Genomic DNA, 21407 nt, shown 5'->3' with positions numbered 1-21407 from the left:
TCTCAAAACAACAATATAATCGTTTATCACGACAACGTCTGGGACCATTTATCCAGTTCTGGGTTCAAATCTCAGCCAGGGGTTTTTCATAATGGAGTTCTCTCTGATTAAATCGGTGGAAATCCTCGATTCATCCATCAGAGCGGCCGCTCCTTTGTGCATCGTCTTTCTAATGCATGCTGGGAACCGACTCCACATCTCTCTCCATCCTGTCTCTGATGAGAGCAGCTGAATTATTTAGCACCATCAGACGGCGGAGATCGGCTGCTGAGCCAGGAGCAGATGGAGAGGAGGAAACGCCGGAGAGAGAGAGGAAGAGAGAGAGAGGGGAATCGTGGAGGTGTCCGACGCCGCAGGCAGCCGTGAGTCAGCAGGGAGCGAAAAGAGCAGCAGGAGGGAGGATCCAGAGATCGCTTTAGGTGATACGACCAGAGGAGTGTGTGTGTGTCGCATCGGTTGAACGCAAGGAGGTCACGGAGATGAGAGGAGATTAGCGCGTTGGACTAAAAGCAGAGCTTCCTTTGAATAGCACAAGACCAGGAGGAGAGGAGCGGCTCCAGCATGGGGGAGAGCTACATGTACCAGCGACTCCCCTACGCCCGAGCGGAGGGGGAGGGCGAGGACGAGGAGGAGAGGGGCAGCAGAATCGGGGGACAAATGGTAAAAAGAAAGTCCGACGCTGTGGGTGGATCTGCAGCATTTCTCTCATTACATCATTTATGCATTAATGTAGCCAGAATGTGGTCGTTTCTCCTGGTTACAGCTGAACCATGGGAGATAAATCTCTGCTTCGCAGTGCGAATCTGTTAATGTCTTTTAAACTTTCCAGACCTCAAGATTTCATTTTGATGTTTTGTCATAGAACAACATAACTGGAAAGAGAATTATTCGTACAGTTTGATCAATTTAAAAAACAAAGAATCCAAAGTGAGGTTTTCAATTGTTAAGGGGAAAAACGTTTACCAAAGCAGTTAAGAGTTTGTGGTAACTAGTAAACAATAAGCAATTAATCACATGATTAATTAAAACAAACTTCATCATTTCCATTTACATGTTTTATCATTTTTCTCTCTTTTTCTACCAAAAACTGGATGACAAAAGTTTCAGTTTGGTGTTTTGGTCTCAACAAGTCCTTTTTTTGAAGGACAATTTTGTTTACAGAGACTCCATAATTCATTTTATTTGTTGTTTCTGTTTTTAAAATGTCTTCCAATTAGTTTTAAATGTTCAGTAGTATTTAAAGTTTATTAATCTTTGAGAATGTGTTCTTTTAGTTTTATTATTATTATATTCCAACACCATTATATTACTTGATAATGGTCCCAAAACAACAATATTATCGTTTATCGCAATAACGTCTGGGACAAAATTTGTTATTGTGACAGCAGGTCTACTCATTTGATTTGGTAAAGAACTAAAACATTCAGGTTTTCTTCTCTTAACGACTGACTTGTTTTTCCTCACCATTGCTTTAAGGTCAAGTTTATTTGTAAAGCACATTTCAGCAACAAAGCAGTTCAAAGTGCTTTAAAAAGTAATTGTAAACTAAACTAAAACATTTCCCAAGCAAGTTATTATAAATACACAGAGTATATTTAATATTAAACCTGATAACAGGTCTGATCAGACATGTAGGTTACAGCTGAATGGCATCCAGTACAGCCAGTGTGTTAAACAGATAAAATGTGTGTGTGTGTGTGCGTGCATGCGTGTGTGTGTGTGTGTGTGTGTGTGTGTGTGTGTGCGTGCGTGCGTGCGTGCGTGTGTGTGTGCAGATGCAGAGTGAAGAGGGCACAGAGTGGCTGCTGGAGCTGCTGACTGACGTGCAGCTGCAGCAGTACTTCCTGCGGATCCGGGATGAACTCAACGTCACGCGACTTTCCCACTTTGACTACGTCAAGAATGAAGATCTGGAGAAGATCGGCATGGGGCGGCCCGGTGAGAGCCACTGATTGGATTGTTTTTATGCCTTTATGTGTGTGACGTCCTGAATGGTCATCAAATAATGCTCTGTTGTAAATACAATCGACAGTGTTTGTTATTATTATTTGCTTTGTTTTGTTGGATCAGGCCAGAGGCGGCTTTGGGAGGCGGTCAAGAGAAGAAGAGCCCTTTATAAACGCAAGTCCTGGATGAGCAAGGTACATTAAATGCAACACTATCTAATGAGAAGACCTAGTAATACACTGATGGTTGGGGGGAAAGCTTATATATCCTAATAAACATTTAAAGATAGCTATAATAAGTGCTGGTTAAAAATATTTGATGCATTGTGTATAATTTTGAGCAGTTTCTCCAGGTTTATGACAGTAAATTTATAAAACAAAAGGAATCTAAAACATGAATGTGACAATCAAGCAAAACGTCTCATCAGGTTAACTCAATGAGATGTGACATACCTTACAATATTAAGTGATAGTTATTAGTCCTTTACTATTATTAGTAATAGTTATTAGTCAGTTACTATTACTGCGTTAATCAGTTACCATTACTAAGTGATATTCAATAGTGAGTTACCATCACTTAATGATAATTAATAGTCAATTACTGTTTGTTAATAGGAGTTAATAGTAAGTTACCATTACTTAACAGTCAGTTACCATTACTATGTGATAGTCCATAGTTAGTTGGCATTACTTAATGATAGTTAATAGTCAGTTACCATCACTTAATGATAATAGTCAATTACCATTAGTTAATAACAGTTAATAATGAGTCGCCATCACTTATTAACAGTCAGTTACCATTACTAAGTGACAGAGGTAATAGCCATTTTAGTTACTACTTAGAGATAATTAGTTACTATTAGTTAATAACAGTTATTAGTCAGTTCCTATTACTGCATGATAGTTAGCATTGCTTAGTGATATTTATTAGTCAGTTAATATTAAGAGGTGATAGCTGTTTGTTAGTTATTACTAAGTGGTAGTTAAGTCTGTTTCTATTATATAATAACAGTTAATATTCAGTTGTCGTCACTTATTGAAGTTGTTGATTACCCAGATCTGGTAAGTGATTGATCAGTTTGCCTTTTGTTTGTCATAGTTAATAAGCCATAAATGGTTGTTGTTGATCGATTATCTGCAGGTATTTCCAGTGAAGCGGTCAGACACCGACCCCCAGCAGGGTGCATCGTCGGGCCCACCTGCAGCCAGCAGCGAGCCTGGAGATTCGCTCACCTGCCTCATCAAAGAGTCGGAGATGCAACTGTTTGAGCGACTCGGAGATGGCACATTTGGAGTCGTACGGCGAGGAGAGTGGACCGCACCAAACGGCAGAGTGGTGAGACAGGCGTTTCTCTGCAGGGCATTTACACAGAGTTTCAGGAAATGACTGCAGCCTTTGGTTTCCTCAGCTGTCCGTGGCAGTGAAGTGTCTGAAGGCCGGCGTGCTGGACTCAGACGGTTTGGATGACTTCATCAGAGAGGTGAACGCCATGCACTCTCTGAGCCACCCGAACCTCATCAGCCTCTATGGAGTCGTCCTGACGCAGCCCATGAAGATGGTAATTCCTGAGCGTTTTCTCTTTTCAGCTCACATTAGGAGTCTTATTCAAAAACTGTTTTACTTTGAAAAGATCCACTGTGTTTGGAATAGCTACAGTTATTCTCAGGATTACCTCAGGCTGTCCAACAGGAGCTCATGGGGTCGTTATCTAATTTCACTTTATTTTGTGTTCATAAATGTGGGGCCTTGAAAAAGTACCCATTACCTCATAGCCATTCCAGATTTAATTTAATGTATTTCATTGGTATTTCTGTAATAGACCAACACAAAGTATTACTGGAAAGAAAATGTTACTCTTTTTTTTCCTTTAACAAAAACTTGGGTAACTTATTTTTGTATTCTATTGTTGTCCACAACAGTCAACAAAATAACGAGACTCAAAACTCAACAACAAAAACCACAACACAACAAGAACCAAAGTTCAACAACACAAACTGCAACACGACGAATGTTACGACGCAACAAAAGCTACAAAGCAACTGCCAAAACCACGACATGATGAGACCCAAAGCTCAACGACAAAAATCACAACACACAAACAAAAGCTATTTTATGCCAAAACAGAAGTTGATCTAAGAAATGTTCCATAACTTTTGTTGTGGCTTTTGCATTTTGATGACCCCTCTGGGCCACTGTAGTTTTCAGCCCTTCTGAGTTGGTACCTTTTAGAACCACCATTCTCTGCTCTCACCAGTGCAGGTGTTCGATTTGTTGTACGTCTCTACCAGCTTTGCACCAGTCCAACCAGCTCCAGTTCAGTTGGACTGAATAGGGAGTTTCTGTGAACATCAATGTTCATTTGATTCTAAAACAGATTTAGGCGCTGACTTGCAGTGTGTTAAGGATGTATGAATACTCTGACTGCGTCCTGATCTTTGCTCACATTTCTTTGGCTCTAGGTGACTGAGTTGGCGCCTCTGGGATCCCTGCTGGATCGCCTCAGAAAGCGTCAGGGCCACATCCTCATTTCGATTCTGTGTAACTACGCCGTACAGGTCAGTTTTTGTTCTTTAAAGGTACAGACTTTTTATATAAGACCTTGAATGTCTGTCATTGTGTGTATTTGTACAGGTGGCGAGTGGAATGGCTTACCTGGAGCAGAGGCGATTCCTCCACAGAGACCTGGCCGCCCGCAACGTCCTGCTGTCCACCAATGAAACGGTGAAGATTGGAGACTTTGGCCTGATGAGAGCGCTGCCTACTCACACCGATCAATACATCATGGAGGAAGGCCACAAAATCCCTTTTCCTTGGTGAGGAAATCAGGCCGCTCCTCCTTTTCTGTATTGACATTCTTTTTTTGATTTTGATTTGCCAGCTCTACATCTCTGTTCCTGTTTCTGTCCAGGTGTGCTCCAGAGTCTCTGAAGTCTCGCACTTTCTCTCACGCTTCTGATACCTGGATGTTTGGAGTCACCCTGTGGGAGATGTTCAGCCACGGACAGGAGCCGTGGCTCGGGCTCAATGGGAGCCAGGTACGTCAATCACTCTACACATTAAACCTTAAAGGACACATTTGGTACTAATATTTGGGCCTCAACTGATGGATTAGGAAAACCTGCCAGCCGTTTTTTGGCTATAAGTTCATGTTTTTCGGTGTCTGGAAAATGAGCCATTTCAAAACCTTCTGGATTAAATTACATTCAATGGGAGCTGTGCTGCTACCTAGCCTAGCAACCACAGCAGAGCTCTGCCCGATACCAGCAACCCAAGCTGAACTCCAGCAAGTTTTGTCAGCTGGTTTTTCTGCTGTATATGCGGTACAATGGCTGCTGGAATAGACAAGGGTTTTGTTGTTGACTTACCACCCAGAAACCACTTGCTGCATTCTTGTTGGCTGTGCAGGAGGCTCTGCTAATGCTTTTTAAAGATGTACTGTACGGTTGTATAACTGTGCAATTGTTTGCAGCTATTTTCATGTGACTGTATAAACGTTGAGTTGGGGGTCATGGCCAGCAGCAGATTATTCGGATTTAAAGAGACTGAAAGGCTGAATTGGACAGACTGAAACCTCATTATCTAGGAAAGATTTTGTGCATAAAAAGTAATGAACATGTTTTGTTTAGGCCTACCATAACCTGTTCCACAAAACATAATAGGTCCCCTTTAAGAGAAAAATAAATAGATTTTTTTTTGTTTTTCTGAGAAATGAATTCCTATCTGCAGATCCTCCACAAGGTTGATGTTGAGGCTGAGAGGCTGTGTAAACCTGACGACTGTCCTCAAGACATCTACAACGTCATGCTGCAGTGCTGGAGCCCCAAACCTGACGACCGGCCCACCTTCATCGCTCTCAGAGACTTTCTGCTCGAGGTCACTCAGCTTCACCTCGTTATCTCATCAATACGCAGAATAATGGGTTTAAAAGCATAGGGGCACCAATCAGACATTTTTATGGATGATTTATTTTTATGGATGATTTTAGATCATCTGACTTGTTGATACCAATTTTAGCCTAGCCCATTCTGATCCAAAAATGACAAGAACATAGTTTTTTTTCCTTCTTTGTGAAGTGAGAAGGATTTTGTTTAAATAAAAATTAGATTTTTCAGTTAAAAAAAGATAATTTAAAATTAAGTAGCAGTTGTGTGAAACTTTCAAAATAATTGGAACGGAAAAATGTCTAAATTTCGATTCACTTTGATCACTTCAGTGATGATAAAAACAGCTAACATGCTTCTTCCTTCAGTAATAACTTCCATTCTGAAGAATGTTACACACTAACACAATGCATTTGATGTTGAAACACTACGTGTGATATTTTTCACAACAGAATCTTAAGGCTGCGTCTTAAAGTGCCTCTTCTCCTGTGTTTGTGTTTGATCAGATGTTGCCGACAGACATGAGGGCCCTGCAGGACTTCGAGGAAGAAGAGAAACTCCAAATTCAAATGAACGACGTCATTACGATCATTGAGGGAAGGTCAGTGTGACGAACCAGCAGAAGCAGTTTGAGAAAGCTGAAACTTTTGCATCCTTAAAAAGTCTTAAATTTGTGTATCTTGCTTCTTCATTGTGCTCTGTGGCTTGAGGCGGTTCAGGCTACCGCTAGCTAGCAGCTAATTTTCCCCTGCTAACTAACCAAATTATATTAACAGCTATAATAGCAGGAACGATTGGTTCTGGTTTCTGCAGTGGGGAATCAGTTATCAAGCTAAAAAAAGTGAGCTAGTTAGCTAGCAAGCTTGCTTTTTTGTGTTCATCATTGTTTAAATGCAAATTTATCACCAGTTGGCTGGATGATGTTAATCTTTGTTACAATGCTGCATTGATTCTGTGCAAAAAGATTGGCATTTTGGGGATTAACACTGTTTCTTTTGTACATTTCTGATGTAATGCAGGTCTCAAAAACTTTTAATGGTCTTAAAAAGTCTTAAATTTGAGGAAAACCCTGTTTTATGTACTGTTTTAATTACATTGATCTGAAAAGAAGAAACCAAACTCATACTGGCCTTCAATTCTTCTGATTGGTCAAATGTTTTCAAAGGAAATAAAAGCAGAAATGAGTTTTTCACCTTCCTTGTCGCCGTGTCTTCAGGGCGGAGCATTACTGGTGGCGCGGGCAGAACCGACGGACGCTGCGTGTCGGTCAGTTTCCTCGGCATGTTGTGACCTCCGTGGCCGGCTTGTCCGCCCAGGACATCAGCCGGCCGCTGAAACACTCCTTCATCCACACCGGACACGGCGACACAGACCCTCACAGGAGCTGGGGACACGCAGACCGCATTGACAGGTGAACACCAGCTAAACTGACTGTTTATTAACTGATTATTTTCAATGTAAGTGTAGCATTTAGGAGTTTAAATAAAACATTTCTCTCAAATCACAATGTTGCTTACAATTTAAAATCAAGTCTAACAATAAAGGTGGGTAAAAATGCAAGTAGAAGTCTTGAGGCTGGTGATAACAAGACATTGGGGGTTGGCGGGGGGTAGGGTTAACCGTAGCCTGTAGATATGGCAATTACAAGTCTTAATTTATGTTGTTGCGTAGACAATTTAATCTCAGATATTCTATGTGGTTTTTTTATTATGGAATCTTTCTATCAGACAAAAATTTTCATTGTGCGCAGACATCTCCTCTCATTGTATTCTGTGATTCAAGGTAGTAAAGGCTATTGGTAACAATCTGCTAATGCTTGTTTGCTAACTAGCTAGCTAGCTAATGAGCCATATGCCAAAGCTGCTGCCAAGAGCCACAAAAAGACCCCAGAAATTTCACAGTTTTGGTCCCTGCATGTTTTTTGTACATCTCTGTCGTGTTGCAGCTCTTAAATTTTATTCATACTGGTCTTAAAAAGTCTTAATTTGAGTTGGTGAAACCTGCATAAACCCTGTTCTTGAATATCTGACCAAACCAACTGGCTTTTTGAGGAGAGCTGAGATCCAGTAGATTAAGTAGCTCTACAGTAAAACATGGTTTGCAAATTTCAGCAGGTCCACTTCAAGAAGCTGGATGTTAACCTGCTTTATCAACTCCAAAACAAGTTTTGAAGTGTTTTTGGAATTGTTCTATGCTGAAAAACAACAGAAAAAGTGGAAAAGATGTAGCTGAATTAATGTATATAAAATTTTGACCCTGATTGGAGGAAATATACAATAAATTCAGACTTTTGGACTTCATTAAAGTATAGCTTATAGAAACTTCTGATCAGAGCCGTATTTACAGTGCAGTTCCCACAGCTCTCCACTGGAGGGCAGCAGAACCCACCACTGTTTCACGAGTTGTCTAGATTGGTTCTCACAACAGCAAATTGTGTGTCATATATACTTAGACATTTGATTTAATTTTGTCCTGCAGCTTTTATAACCTCGGAAGAACTAAATTTGTTCTTCCTCAGTTTGTATTTGGGGAACCCGATGGACCCGCCAGATATCTTGGGATTTGATTCTGGATCTGCAAGACCAACCAAACTACCCAACCGTGCAAAGAGTAACTTGTTTTTATTTAATTTGACTGTGATGATGTTAGATCTAAAGCTTCTGGTAAAGTCTAACAAACTGTTTTTAACAGAGAAGCCTCCTCCTCGTCCACCAAAGCCAGCTGTTCTGCTCAAAAGTAAGTTTTCCTCTTTGCAACCCAAGATCCCACATTTCCAAGCCTCACCACAGTGTTTCCATGCGCTCCCAGAGCCGCTGTACGACTCCGTGATGGATGACTACGATGACGAGGACGACTTCAGCACATCGTCTGGGCTGAAGAAGCTGGGCGCGTCTCTCGGTCTGAAGCTGCGGCCGTGGGAGGGCAGCGGCGTGCGATCGGCCAAAAGCGAGGTGTCGCTCATCGACTTCACAGACGACAGCTTCAGCTCGACCACGCCCTCGCCGCTCACAGAGACACACCAACCGGATGAAGACACTCTGAAGGTAGATTCTGACTCACCAGTCTCCTTGTGTGACTTTTTCACCACAGTCTGAACGTCTGAATTACGATATTTTCGCCCAAACAAAAATCCGATCCACTATTTCCAGATAACCGAGTGGAGTTTTCCGCCCTACCTTCTTCAAATCGAACAAAATTGGTGTCAAACATTTCTGCAACATTTGTGCAGCAAGATTTTTTGTTTGTGCCAATATCATTTTAAAGATATTAATAAAAGGTTTCCATAGGTCATCAGAGATGATGACCTTTTATGGGGCCAATTTCAAGGTGTTAAATTCCAAAATAAAATGAAGTCATGTTTGATATAGCATTTTTTTAACGGCTTAAGTTAACATAGTTACTTTATGGTGCTATGAAATGGCACTAAGTGTCTGGAAATACATAATACTCTCTTTAAAATAAATCCATAAACTGGTCCATGTATTATTATTTCCAGCAATCCACATGTGATTCGCTTTGGGGATGTAACCCATTCACACAGAAGTCTCATTGCTGTTTTATTAGTAGTATGAATGACGATTAGCATACATATTTGTTCTTTACTTGAACGAGCATCAAGTAAAGCCATGATGGCCTCCAAACCATGACAACACAAACCTGTAATTACAGCTACCGCTCTTAACTTTTCTATTTTCTGTGCTTTTGTTTTGCCAAATCTTCACGAAGCAAGTTCAGATGTTTTTATTTGTTTGCATTCTTGTTGCGCAGAAGGCTGTAAAACATCAATTCTCCAAGGAGCAGCATCCAGACTGTGCCAAGTCACGGAAAATCTGGTTTTGTTTGCTTGATCTTTCACAGTTACCATCCTTTCAGACAAAGTTTGTGTTTTCAGTTTGGATACATCTGTTTAGTTTCAGGGCTGAAGATGCTACTGCATCACAATAGATGATTAGGCATCCACAAAGAGGGATGCATTTTAGCTGAATGATTTGAAGAGGATGCACAGGTTTAGAAGATTTCTTTTTTCTTTATCAGTAATGATACCTTCTGTAAGATGATGTCAAAAACAGATACAGTGGATTGAATTTCTAAAATCCACAAATACTTGAGACAGCTTCTGAAGATATTATGATTTAATGTTTTAGATATAAATAAATAAAATCAACACATTGGCGAATCCGTGAATACCGAACGGTAGAGAAGAGTTCATTGTAGATCAGTTTAATCTGTTTTTGTTTGCTTTTGTCTTAAAGCCCAAAATGCAGATGGGAAAATAAAAAACTAATATAAGTCCGTCAAAGGTTTTACTGGAATTTAACAAGATTTTTTTCTGGAACTTTCCACCAGAACTCGACTTTTAGTTCCAGAACTGAGCTGACATGTGAGCTATAGACTGCAGCTACTGTATGTTTTACTGACATTTGGATTATGCTACTCATAGCAATCTCTTCCTGTTTACTGTAGATCTTTAATAATGTCCACATGAATATTTATTCTAATGAAAGCTGTAATAAATGACTTCTTATTTTAGAACAAAATACACATAACTTACCCCTGAAATTCTCTCTTTGCTAAGCTAGCTGCAACGTCACAGATTCTTCTAGTTAAACTTACCAAAATAAAAGCACTTCCTGTTCCATTGATTCATACATTTAACACGACTGAGTTGTAATTTAGACCTTAAATTTGAACATCTTTACCATTTAAAACGGACAACATAGCTTTGATATATGGATTTAAAAACGGTTTTCTAATATTATTAAAAAATATTCAGCTGAGACGAGAAGAACAATATTTAGTGTAATTTATAATGGAGTGGACAATTTAAAGTTTGTTTTTTTTACAGAAATTCAACAAGTTCTCATCTATTGTTATTTTTCTTAGAGCATAAGTTTCTAATGGGGTAAATATTACATGTGACTAGTTTTCTAAACAATATAAAGTAACTTTTTGTAGCTTTTTGAGGTGAATTAAATACTTTTAAATGAAATACTGCTGCTAGAAAATATTAAAAGGTTTGTAGATAATTATGTAACATTTATTTGCTAATTTAGACCCAAGAACAAACATAAGTGATACAGGGTTAGAGATAAATTAGAGGTCATGGATTTAATGGGAAAATGTTTATTGCTCTGTCCGCCATATCAGCTACGTTGCCTTTGCTCTGCAGCTTGCTGCGGTCAAATGTCAGGTTTTAATTAACCGCCAAAGCTCATTGACCGCACTGTGGTTCATGGAACTGAATTTATGGAAAGCAATGTTGTTCTACGCCTCATTGAGCTGAGGTTGGAAGTTAAGATGATTTGTTTTTCCATTAGCGGCAAACCCAAATCCCCCAGTGGAGCCAAGCTAGCAATTAGTGGAGAAGCTCCTATCTAATCTGAAGGTTTTAGCCTCTGACCTTTTAACTTAACCCATTCCCACTGTGAAAGCAAGGTAACGCCAGTACAGTGGGTCTAAAGACGCATTAGAGACCTTCCACGACCAAGAACACTAATAAAATCACAGCTGAAAGTTCAAACAAGCAGTGATCATCATCAGTTTTACTGTTCTCCAAACAGGTGGGATGACCTTTAGCCTGGAGAGGTGATTCATAACTTTTCCTCTTGGATGCATGATGATGCACTCAGGCAGGTGCAGCGTGATGATGATTGGAGCTCATCGATCGACTGCGTACCCCTCATGCTTCAGATATCGACAGAAATTCAAGCCTGCAGCTTCATTTCTGCTGTCAGAGATCTGGACTGAGGAACATGGTGAAAATGTGAAGCCAGCTTCCATGTTGGAGATCAGAGTCAGAATGGAAAAATCAAACCAAAAATGCATCTTTTTCTTAAATTAAAAAAATAAAATAAAATATTGGAACTGATATTTGATATCTCACCCTATTCTTGCTCAGTGACTGTTGCAGTAATAAAAGTCTGAACAAACAATCCACATCCATCACACATCAAGCAGACGAATACCTGACTATGGCCCGAGTAACTAAATATAAACAATGAAATTAAACAATTTACGGAAATAATGAATGATTCACCTGCAATAGCCTGAATGCTAACTCACTGCTAACACACCCTTGCCAGCTAGCTAGGTAGCTAACCAATGATAGACACAAAAAGCTGGCTACCTAGCTAACTGTTACTCTAGAGAAATGTACAATCTTCTTCCAGCCAACTGTCAAAAATGTTAGCTTCTCTGTTCAGTGATAAACACAAAACGTTAGCTAGCTAACTAGCTACCTAGTTAGCTAGCTAACTGGCTAGCTTTTTGTGTTTATCACCTAATTGTTCGCCAGTTGGCTGGACGAAATTTGTACATTCCTGTGGAGATATAGGTCTTAAATTCCTTTGACAATAGCCTTAAAAGGGTCTGAAGAGTCTTACATTTGAGTTGGTGAAACCTGCAGAAACCCTGTTTTAATCAATGCAGCCACAGGTTTGTTTGCCCAGCTTTGCTGTCTCTAGCGACCTTCCTGTTGCTGCCTTTGTGTTTTTACCAATGCCTTTTCTGTAAATATCAAAAGTTAGCATCTTATCGTAAACTGCGACTGTTTCAGATGAGGTCGTCACATGTTAATTTGTTTCATTTTCTCTTTCTCTGACTCCTGACTGTTTTATTATCCCCCGTTTCCCCCCTCAGGACACGCCGTCCATTCTGGACTGGCCTCTGCCCCAGCCAGCCTACGACGAGGTCACTGCAGACTTTGACGACCAATCAGAGGATCAGGAGGTGCGCTCCATCAATAAGGGCCCGCCTGAAGAAACACTGGGCCCCCCTCTGTCCAGCATGGCGGGAAGGAGCGAGTCGCAGTCTGCTGACCTCTTCCAGGAGCTGCAGAGAGAGGTAGGTCTGCAACCACTGGAAGCTCCTTGATCAACAGTAGATTATTAAACACAAGCTAAACCAGAAGATCAATTAATCGCATGATAAATTGAAATAAGCTTGATAATTTCCATCTGCCCCTTCTTCTTGCTTTTGTCTACTTACAGGTGATGGTCAAGCTCCAGGTTCCCATGGCAACCGGTCGTTCCCTCCCGTCCTCCCCCACCCCGATGCCTCTGGCTCCGTTTGGCGCCCACAGACAGATCTACCTTCCTCCGCCCTCCCCCTCCTCCTCTTCCACCTCCATCACTTCCTGCTTCGAGGACCGGCCTGTGCTGCCCCCCCGCAGCCCCGTGCCCCCCTTACGCCCCTCCAAGCAGAGCTACGCCACCCGCGGCACCCAGCAGGGGGCGCGCTCCAGCTCCATCTCCCTGGGAGACGAGGACAACGCTCCGCCTCAGATCCCACCCAGAGACCACGCTTTCTCCCAGCCCGGCTCCCGCTCCTCCTCCCCGCTCCCGCTGGCGCCGGCTCTGTCCTCCACGCTCGTGGTGCTGCCACCGCCGCCGCTCTTGGTGTCCCCGCGGCGGGCGGCGGGGCTCCTCGGCCCCCTGCTGTCCTCCAGCTCCTCCTCCGTCTCCAGGCCGGCGGCCTCGTCTTACTCCTCCACCGCGCTGCTGGAGCCGCTCGCCTTCAGAGAGGGGCGGGGCCTGTCCGCCATGATGGACAGCCCTCAGAGCTCCGCCCCCAACCCGCTGCCGGAGAGACCAGCCTTTCTGGAGCGGTTCGTTCAAACTCACCTGATCAGAGTTCAGTTCATTCATCCATCCATTCATTCATCCAACGAACCATCCATCCATCCATCTGTTCATTCATCCAACGAACCATCCATCCATCCATCCATCCATCCATCCATCCATCCATCTGTTCATTCATCCAACGAACCATCCATCCATCCATCCATCCATCCATCTGTTCATTCATCCAACGAACCATCCATCCATCCATCCATCCATCCGTTCATCCATTTATTCATCCAACGAACCATCCATCCATCCATCCATCCATCCATCCATCCATCCATCCATCCATCTGTTCATTCATCCAACGAACCATCCATCCATCCATCCATCCATCCATCCGTTCATCCGTTCATTCATCTAACGAACCATCCATCCATCTGTTCATTCATCCAACGAACCATCCATCCATCCATCCATCCATCCGTTCATCCGTTCATTCATCTAACGAACCATCCATCCATCTGTTCATTCATCCAACAAACCATCCATCCATCCATCCATCCGTTCATTAGGGGTTGCACCAATTAGTCGACTAGTCGACTAGTCGATTCTTTTCTCTGCACTGACTTTTTTCTGGGCCAGTCGACTAGTCGCAATTACATGACTAAACAGATTTTTCCCAGAAAATGAAAGAAGGTGGACTAGGTGAGTTCGTCAGAAAGCTCAAATTGTATAAAAATGTAAATAATTTAATAATTACAAACTGTAAATTACAGCATAGGCTACCGCAATAGGGGCGTTGCGCGGCGTGGTTGTTAGCGCGGCGCCCCGCATACAGAGACTTTAGCCCGCGGTAATCAGGAGTCCGACTCCCGTCCTCTATTCGCTGGGCCCAGGCCTCTCTCCGCTCTCTCTGCCCCCTTACAGTCAGGTTGTTGTCAAATAAACTAGTGCCGAAAAAAATCCTTAAAAAAATAAATAAATAAAAAAGACTACCGGAGTAATGTGTTACAACGCGTCATGATGTCAGGCTTTTTTATCCATCCAACTGATCACCGTCACCCTGCGTATTGAAGCTTTTAACCTGGCAGCTTTACGCTCTTATAAAGATACGGTTTGACTACATCTGGAAACTAAGTCCAAGCTCCCATAGAGGCGATCTCGGCCGCCGTCCGCATGTCGGTTCAGAGAGCCGCTGCTGAGTCAGCAGAGATCATGCTGCGCATCGGGCGGAGGAGCAGCAGGAGGTTTCGTTAAATTCAACTGTAACCAAACGGGATCCGTTCATAATAAGTTTGGTTTGTGATGTTCCAAAAGCACCATTGTGGTCAGTGTGATCATTTGACTCCTATACGAGTAACTATCCAGAGATCATCAGCATCAGCCGGTGTTTGGAAAAAAAAAAAAAAAAAAAGTCAGACCCGACTTTGTACAACGAACTTTTCTCCCTGCTCACGAAGAATGATCTGTTTATTGCTCTTTTAATTCTGCATAATAGACTTAGTAAAAGCAGAAGGGGAGTGTGTGTGTGTGTGTGGGGGGGGGGGGTCCATACTTGCCGTGAAAATAGCTGATAAAGCCTCCAAGTAGTTGTGAAGGGTTTTTGCGCTTACGTCACTATGACGTCACCGCGACTAGTCGACATCGACTCGACTATTATCATGATGTAGTCGACCTTAAAAAATATGTAGTCGTTCAACCCCTACCGTTCATCCGTTCATTCATCCAACAAACCATCCATCCATCCATCCATCCATCCATCCATCCATCCATCCATCCGTCCATCCGTTCATTCATCCAACCATCCATCCATCCATCCGTTCATCCGTTCATTCATCCAACAAACCATCCATCCATCCGTCCATCCGTTCATTCATCCAACCATCCATCCATCCATCCATCCATCCATCCAACCATTTGTCTGTTCATCCAACCGTCCCTCTGTCCAGTTATCGTCTCACTCATTATTATTCTGAGCTCCTGGTTTTTGTTTCTTCTGATAAGATACGGCGCAGCCAACATGGCGGCAGTCAAACCCATGATGCAGCAGCAGCAGCAAACGGGCGGAGCGAAACCAAACTCCTCCTACAACAACAACAACGGCGGGACTGCAGCTCCCAGCATGCAACAGGAGCAGAGCATCACACAGGTGAGCTCACATTCTCCTCTCTCTTGAAATGTGGCGATCCCACAAATGCCAACGTTTGCTGCAGGCGAGGAAAACTGAAATCAGTAATTTTACAGCATCCGACTGACCTCGTTTATTAAAGTAACAACCATTTGTCGACCGCGTTTTAATTAGCAGAACTCTGTTCACAAAGCAGCAGATGTGACCTGATTTCTGCAGAACATTTTAGCCTTAAAGCAGAAAATCATTAATCATCAGTTCCCGTGATTGGAGGGAAACCTCAAAGTGCTGTGGGCTCATTTAAAATAGGTTGCAGCTTAATTCATTGTACCAATTAATAATTATTAATAACACTGAAATGATTACCCTCATGTTTTTCCTTCTTTGTATTAACAATGTTTGTTAAATATTTGTATAGTAAATCTATTTATTCTAAATATTTTTGGCACCTGGCCTATAAGAGGGAAAAGTGTTCATGCTCACTGCAAAAACAAAACCTTACCAAGTAATTTTGGTTCAGTTTCTGGTACGAATATCTTGGAACATTTGAATTAAGACAAAACTGACTTACAAGAATCTTTTCAGGATGATATATGAGCTTATTTGAAGATAATAGATCCTTCGTATTGATGAAAATAATACCAGTTTCACTGACAGATTATTTCAGACATAACAAAACATTTTTTCTATAAGTAAATTATTTGCCAATGGAACCAGTACTTGAAGTATTTTTGGTTTAGTTTTTAGTACAAATATTTCAGGTCACTTGAAATAAGTCAAAACTAACTAAATATTAGCTTGTAAATAAGTAAGTAGATAATTCATGAAAAAGTAGATTATTTCACTTATAACAAGTGAAATAATCACTTGTTATAAGTGATTATAACAAGTGAAAAAGTGTAACTTTTTCATCAATATTAAGGAATAATTCACTCAAAACAAACTCTTTTATCTTGAAAAGTTATTTGTAAGTTAGTTTTATCTTATTTCAAGTATTCTAAAATATTTACACTAGAAATCAGAATAAAATACTTGGTAAGACTTTGAGTTTTTGCAGTGTTTCATTAACTTCTGTGTCATTTCCTGTCACTGGTGCTGTTTGCAGGTCCAAGGAGCCGTTCATGGCGTCACGACGGAGGAATGTAAAGCTGCTCTGCAGAGCCACAACTGGAGCGTTCCTCAGGCTGTTAATTTCTTAAAGGTACATTTATTCCTCCAGTTTTTCGCAGTTTGCTCGAATTAACGCAAAACCAATCAGTCCCTGCATTTTTCTCCACAGAATTGCATCATTTTGTGTTTTTTGCTTTTTTTTTGGTGAAAAACACTGGATTTATGCTAACTCCCACCTGCAGGTGGCAGTGTTTATTACTTCCTCTACACTACTGTCTCATCCTTACTTGATGCCAAGTTATCATTCGTGATCAATATGGTCAGAAACTAAAGCTGACATTTACAGTCACCTTTTTCCAATCAAAATTTGTGATTTTGATTGGAAAAATTACTAAAACTATTGTGAAATCCTGGAAAACTGAAATAATGAAAAATGAAAAAATGTCCTCAACTGGAGTGGCAAATATTGTCATGACAAGATGCGGCCTGTTGATAGGCTGCTATCAAAGAGTGATGAAATTAGATTAAAGCTCTTTCCTATTGTTTATATTTTTAACTCCCAAACATTTTTGTTTCTCAGCTGAAAGAAAGAGTTTTGATGTTATAAAACACAAACATCTGCACACTATAAATGTATAAATGTTAGCATTCTGCACTGATAAAGAAGATCAGCAGCGAAGTCTCGTTGTTATTATTGTGTTAAACCTCATTAATGTCACTGAGCGTCTGCCTGAATATTGAGGCTCGGTTACTGTTGACACCTCTCCGCTCCTCCTTCCTGCAGCTCCTTGGGGACTGTCTGCCACTTTAGGTGTCATCCCAAACTAGTTCCCTTTAAGTGGCTCATAAATCAGAAATGCTGCTGATGCTCCTCCAAACTGCTCCAGCAGCTCATTTTAAAACATGAATCCAAAACAAGTTGGAGGTCTTCCTCTCTCAATAATATGACTGAAAAACTCATCATAACATAAGCATTTCATGTCAGTCAATATTGATAATTACTGATTAGTGTTTTCCTTTAAATATCTTATACTACCAAACTGGTGGTCTGACCTTTCATGTTTTATCCAGTGTTCACTCAATCGTGTTTTTTATTTTAAATCAGATATGAAGAAGAACTGTAAACTGCTGCTGTCAGTTACTCAGCAGGTCGTTGCTAGGTAACCAAAGCTGGGAGGGAACTTGAAAAGGCTACTTACCCAGCAGTTTGTTGCTAGGTAACCACAGAGCGACTGAACTGTTCCTACTTGTTAAATTCAGAGGAACTGTTCCTTCTCGTGTTAAATTCAGATGAACTGTTCCTTCTCGTGTTGAATTCAGGTGAACTGTTCCTTCTTGTGTTGAATTCAGGTGAACTGTTCCTTCTCATGTTAAATTCAGAGGAACTGTTCCTACTTGTTAAATTCAGAGGAACTGTTCCTTCTCGTGTTAAATTCAGAGGAACTGCTCCTTCTCGTGTTAAATTCAGAGGAACTGCTCCTTCTCGTGTTAAATTCAGAGGAACTGTTCCTTCTCGTGTTAAATTCAGAGGAACTGTTCCTTCTCGTGTTAAATTCAGAGGAACTGTTCCTTCTCGTGTTAAATTCCTACACCCTCTGCGCTGCAGGTGGAGCAGCTGTTTCGTTTGGGTTTGAGGTCGAGAGCCGAGTGTGAGGAGCTGCTGCAGCGCCACCGGTGGGACCTGGAGCAGGCCAGCACCGTCATGCTGGATGCATACGGACCGCATTGCAACAGGTGATTCAAGAAAATTCGAGGAGAGAACCAATAAATACATTTCCTTCCATCATCGTCATTTGGTTCTGTCATTTTGTCATTGAAGAGGAGGGCAGAGTTCCCAAAACTTGTACTCAAGTTAGAATAGCACAAATTCAACATATTTTTACTCAAGTGAAAATAAAAAGTCTAAGAAATTACTTGAGTACGAGTAAAAAAGTATTTGTTAAAAAGTCTACTTTGGTGTTTAAAATACCAAAATTTCCACTTAACGTTATATTTTGGTCCATCTGATTGTGTAAATTTTAAACATTAAATGACTGATCATTTGTTCAGTTACTCAGTACTTGAGTTTACTTTTACTAAATATTTTTCTTTCTCTTACTTGAGTAATTTCTCAGTAGCTACTTTGTACTTTTATTTGAGTAAAAATATGCTGTAGTAATGCTGCTCTTACTTCATTATAATTTTGTGTACTCTACCCATCTCTGTCTAATACGACTGAAATCAGCATATTGATAACCTGAGTTCAGAAGCGATCAGGACTAAGCGAAGCGCTTTGTGTGTGAACAGGAAGTTGACCTGAGGGCCAATCAGACGCTGACGGCTCCTGACCCGGTGACACCGAGGCGCCCGGACGACTCACCGCTCCAGAAGATTACGGCCTTTAGACGTTCCCACATTTTATCACGTTACAACCACAGAGTCCATCCAGGTGGACTGCTGGCTAACTTCTGAAGGCTAATGGTTTCACTGGATCTTATTGATTAGGTGTACAGCACCAGCAGAAAGTATTCACACCCCTTTGTCAGGCTGCATTTTGGGGGTTTTTTTTCTACCATTTGCTATAGATAGTAATATTTTGTTCATTTTTCCAGCTGGAAACAAATAGGAACAGGTTTAATCACAGAAGCCTCTTCTTGTTGTTCATTGTTTTGCCTTTAGTCTCAGGTGCAGAACTGTCCTCTGTCTCTTTCCTTAAAGTTGTACTTTGACACAATCCAGGATACGTTATTTAGAGAAGTCCTAAATCCAGTTCAGTCTGCAGATGGACTCCAATCAAGTGGCAGAAACATCTGAAGGAGGATCAGTGGAAATCAGATTCACTACAGTTCAGTGTCACAGCAACCAGTTTGGATGCTTTAGTCGCTATTATGTTTAAATTGCTGATTGGACAAAGTAACAGGATGGCGATAATATTGGTAAAACCTGAAATTATGACGATCATTTTTAACAAATCCTTATTCTCTGCGCTCTCTTGGACACTGCGTCAGGAAACAATATGTGAACTCATGATGTAGTATATTTACCCAGAAAATATCACATTTTAAGCAAATCCTTTACAGCAATGGTGATATTTTTGTAACTTAAATGTGTTTCTTTTGCACAAATGTAACAATGTCTTTATTTTGTCTTAAAAGCTGCAGTACGTAAATTTAATAAAATATGTCTTTTACATATTTGTTAAAACTGTCAACATAACAACCTGTCAGAGCCGGGAGGAGGGGTTTACTGCTGTCAATCAACTACTAAATGTGCTAATGGCAAAGAAACAACTTACAGTTACAGAAAAACTGTTTACCTGCTATCAGTGGCTATGCTAACTAGCCTGAGTGTGATTGGCAGCAGTAAGACCCACCTCCTTTCTCTGATTGGTTGTTTCTAGTTAGCACTGCCTTTCTAAGGAGAAGGCAGAGTAGTTCAATTTTTCATAAATTATTTGTCATGCCAAACTATCACAGCACACTGACAGTTTTAACAAATATATAAAGTATTTTTTTAATAATAGTAACATATTACAGCTTTAATGGCTTTTTATAATAGATCTGCAACTAAAACAGCAGAAAATACAAAGGGGTGTGAATACTTTCCACCTTTAAACAAGGTAATAAGTGAGAAGCTCTGTCCAGACTTGAAGGCTGATGCTCACCGATGCTTTGCGATGCACTGTAAGGCTCTACATGCATGCTGATTCTCAGCTGACCGAGCAGCTTGCTGGGTGCTAGATTTAGTTTGCAGAGTTTGTCGGTGGCTGCAGCAGAATGCCCCCTCCTCTTTAGTGATGCCATGTAAATCCTGAGGCGATGTATTTATGCTTAGATGTACAGATAATGTTGTAAATAACCTGGTATCATGTGAGCTGCTGGTCAGGCTGATGTAACTTATGGTATTCTACATTCAGCGTTTGTTTCCTGTGGAGGTTCTGTTTAACTTTTATTCTCTATGTCAGATTTTTTTTACGGGACTGCTTTTGTGCTCTGATGACACATAACAGCCACCTATTGATTAGTGGCTCTTAAAGAAGGTCCTCCTTAGGCACATTAGTGGCAGAAAGGTGACTGATTGTTACCATCTTGTTTTGCTTTTCTTCTTCTCAGACAGATGCATACAGGGTATTACTTATTGTTATGAAGCTACTGTAATGAAGACATAAGCTGAAGAGCTTTCTATGTAATTAATACATAGTTCCCGTGTGATTTTGTAACAGCCATTTTGGCAGGCAGTTGCTATGGAGTTGCCATGACAACAACAAACAAACCACAAGTTTAAAACTAGCTCTGGTTTTGTTCCTGTCTAACTTATTAACAACGTAAGTACATTACATCTTACAGTACTCTACTCACCTCTGTGTGTGATTCTAATATAAATATCAGATATTTACTGTAGTTCTTACTGCCGAACTAGTAAAATTAACTTAGCTAATGTAGCTTTTACCTGCTAGCTAAGACGGACATGTAGACTGCGTGTTTGTTACTTTATGTACTTACTCTGCCGGTCACCAGAACCTTGTTATTCACCTGAAGAGTTCGTACATCCTTTACAAATCCGGTCAAACACTGATTGTATGCGTCCATGGACAAAATCCTCCATTTTCTATGCACTCTTCACGTTCACAAAGTAGCAAGTCGTAATATGAGATCTGCTTGTCCGCATCCTCGAGCTTATTTTCCTTCTCCGTTTTATACCCGTCGATCCCGACAGCTGCGATTTGTTTACATTTATTTCACATTGGTTAAGAGTGTCCACATATTTTATCTTTGTTGATCTCGACACCATTGATCC

At 41.0% G+C, this 21407-nt stretch overlaps 1 protein-coding gene across 1 annotated transcript; it reads left to right on the top strand.

Moving 5' to 3' along the window:
* Window positions 1–535: 535 nt before the first annotated feature.
* On the top strand, window positions 536–18369 carry tnk2a (tyrosine kinase, non-receptor, 2a). The gene is made up of 21 exons (XM_088001274.1): window positions 536–660; window positions 1776–1938; window positions 2071–2141; window positions 3088–3282; window positions 3356–3505; window positions 4407–4502; window positions 4579–4760; window positions 4856–4982; window positions 5674–5820; window positions 6335–6429; window positions 7045–7239; window positions 8347–8438; window positions 8520–8564; window positions 8637–8890; window positions 10613–10626; window positions 12258–12267; window positions 12468–12671; window positions 12818–13464; window positions 15371–15542; window positions 16627–16722; window positions 18238–18369. Exons 1-21 carry the CDS (start codon window positions 562–564, stop codon window positions 18367–18369), a joined length of 3186 nt encoding a protein of 1061 aa, XP_087857400.1. The 5' UTR covers window positions 536–561.
* The last annotated feature ends 3038 nt before the right edge of the window (window positions 18370–21407 follow it).

The sequence above is a fragment of the Poecilia mexicana genome, unplaced genomic scaffold, assembly GCF_051168715.1.
Source record: "Poecilia mexicana isolate PSO_F unplaced genomic scaffold, ASM5116871v1 scaffold_20, whole genome shotgun sequence".
Taxonomy (NCBI): domain Eukaryota; kingdom Metazoa; phylum Chordata; class Actinopteri; order Cyprinodontiformes; family Poeciliidae; genus Poecilia; species Poecilia mexicana.
Note: the sequence above shows the minus strand (reverse complement) of the source record. Positions and strands in the feature narration are given on the sequence as shown.

Coding starts and splice junctions, on each gene's coding strand:
- tnk2a (XM_088001274.1), top strand. CDS start 562: ATGGGGGAGAGCTACATGTACCAGCGACTCCCCTACGCCCGAGCGGAG. Junction 1,939..2,070: donor GATCGGCATGGGGCGGCCCG/GTGAGAGCCACT, acceptor TTGTTGGATCAG/GCCAGAGGCGGCTTTGGGAG. Junction 2,142..3,087: donor GCAAGTCCTGGATGAGCAAG/GTACATTAAATG, acceptor GATTATCTGCAG/GTATTTCCAGTGAAGCGGTC.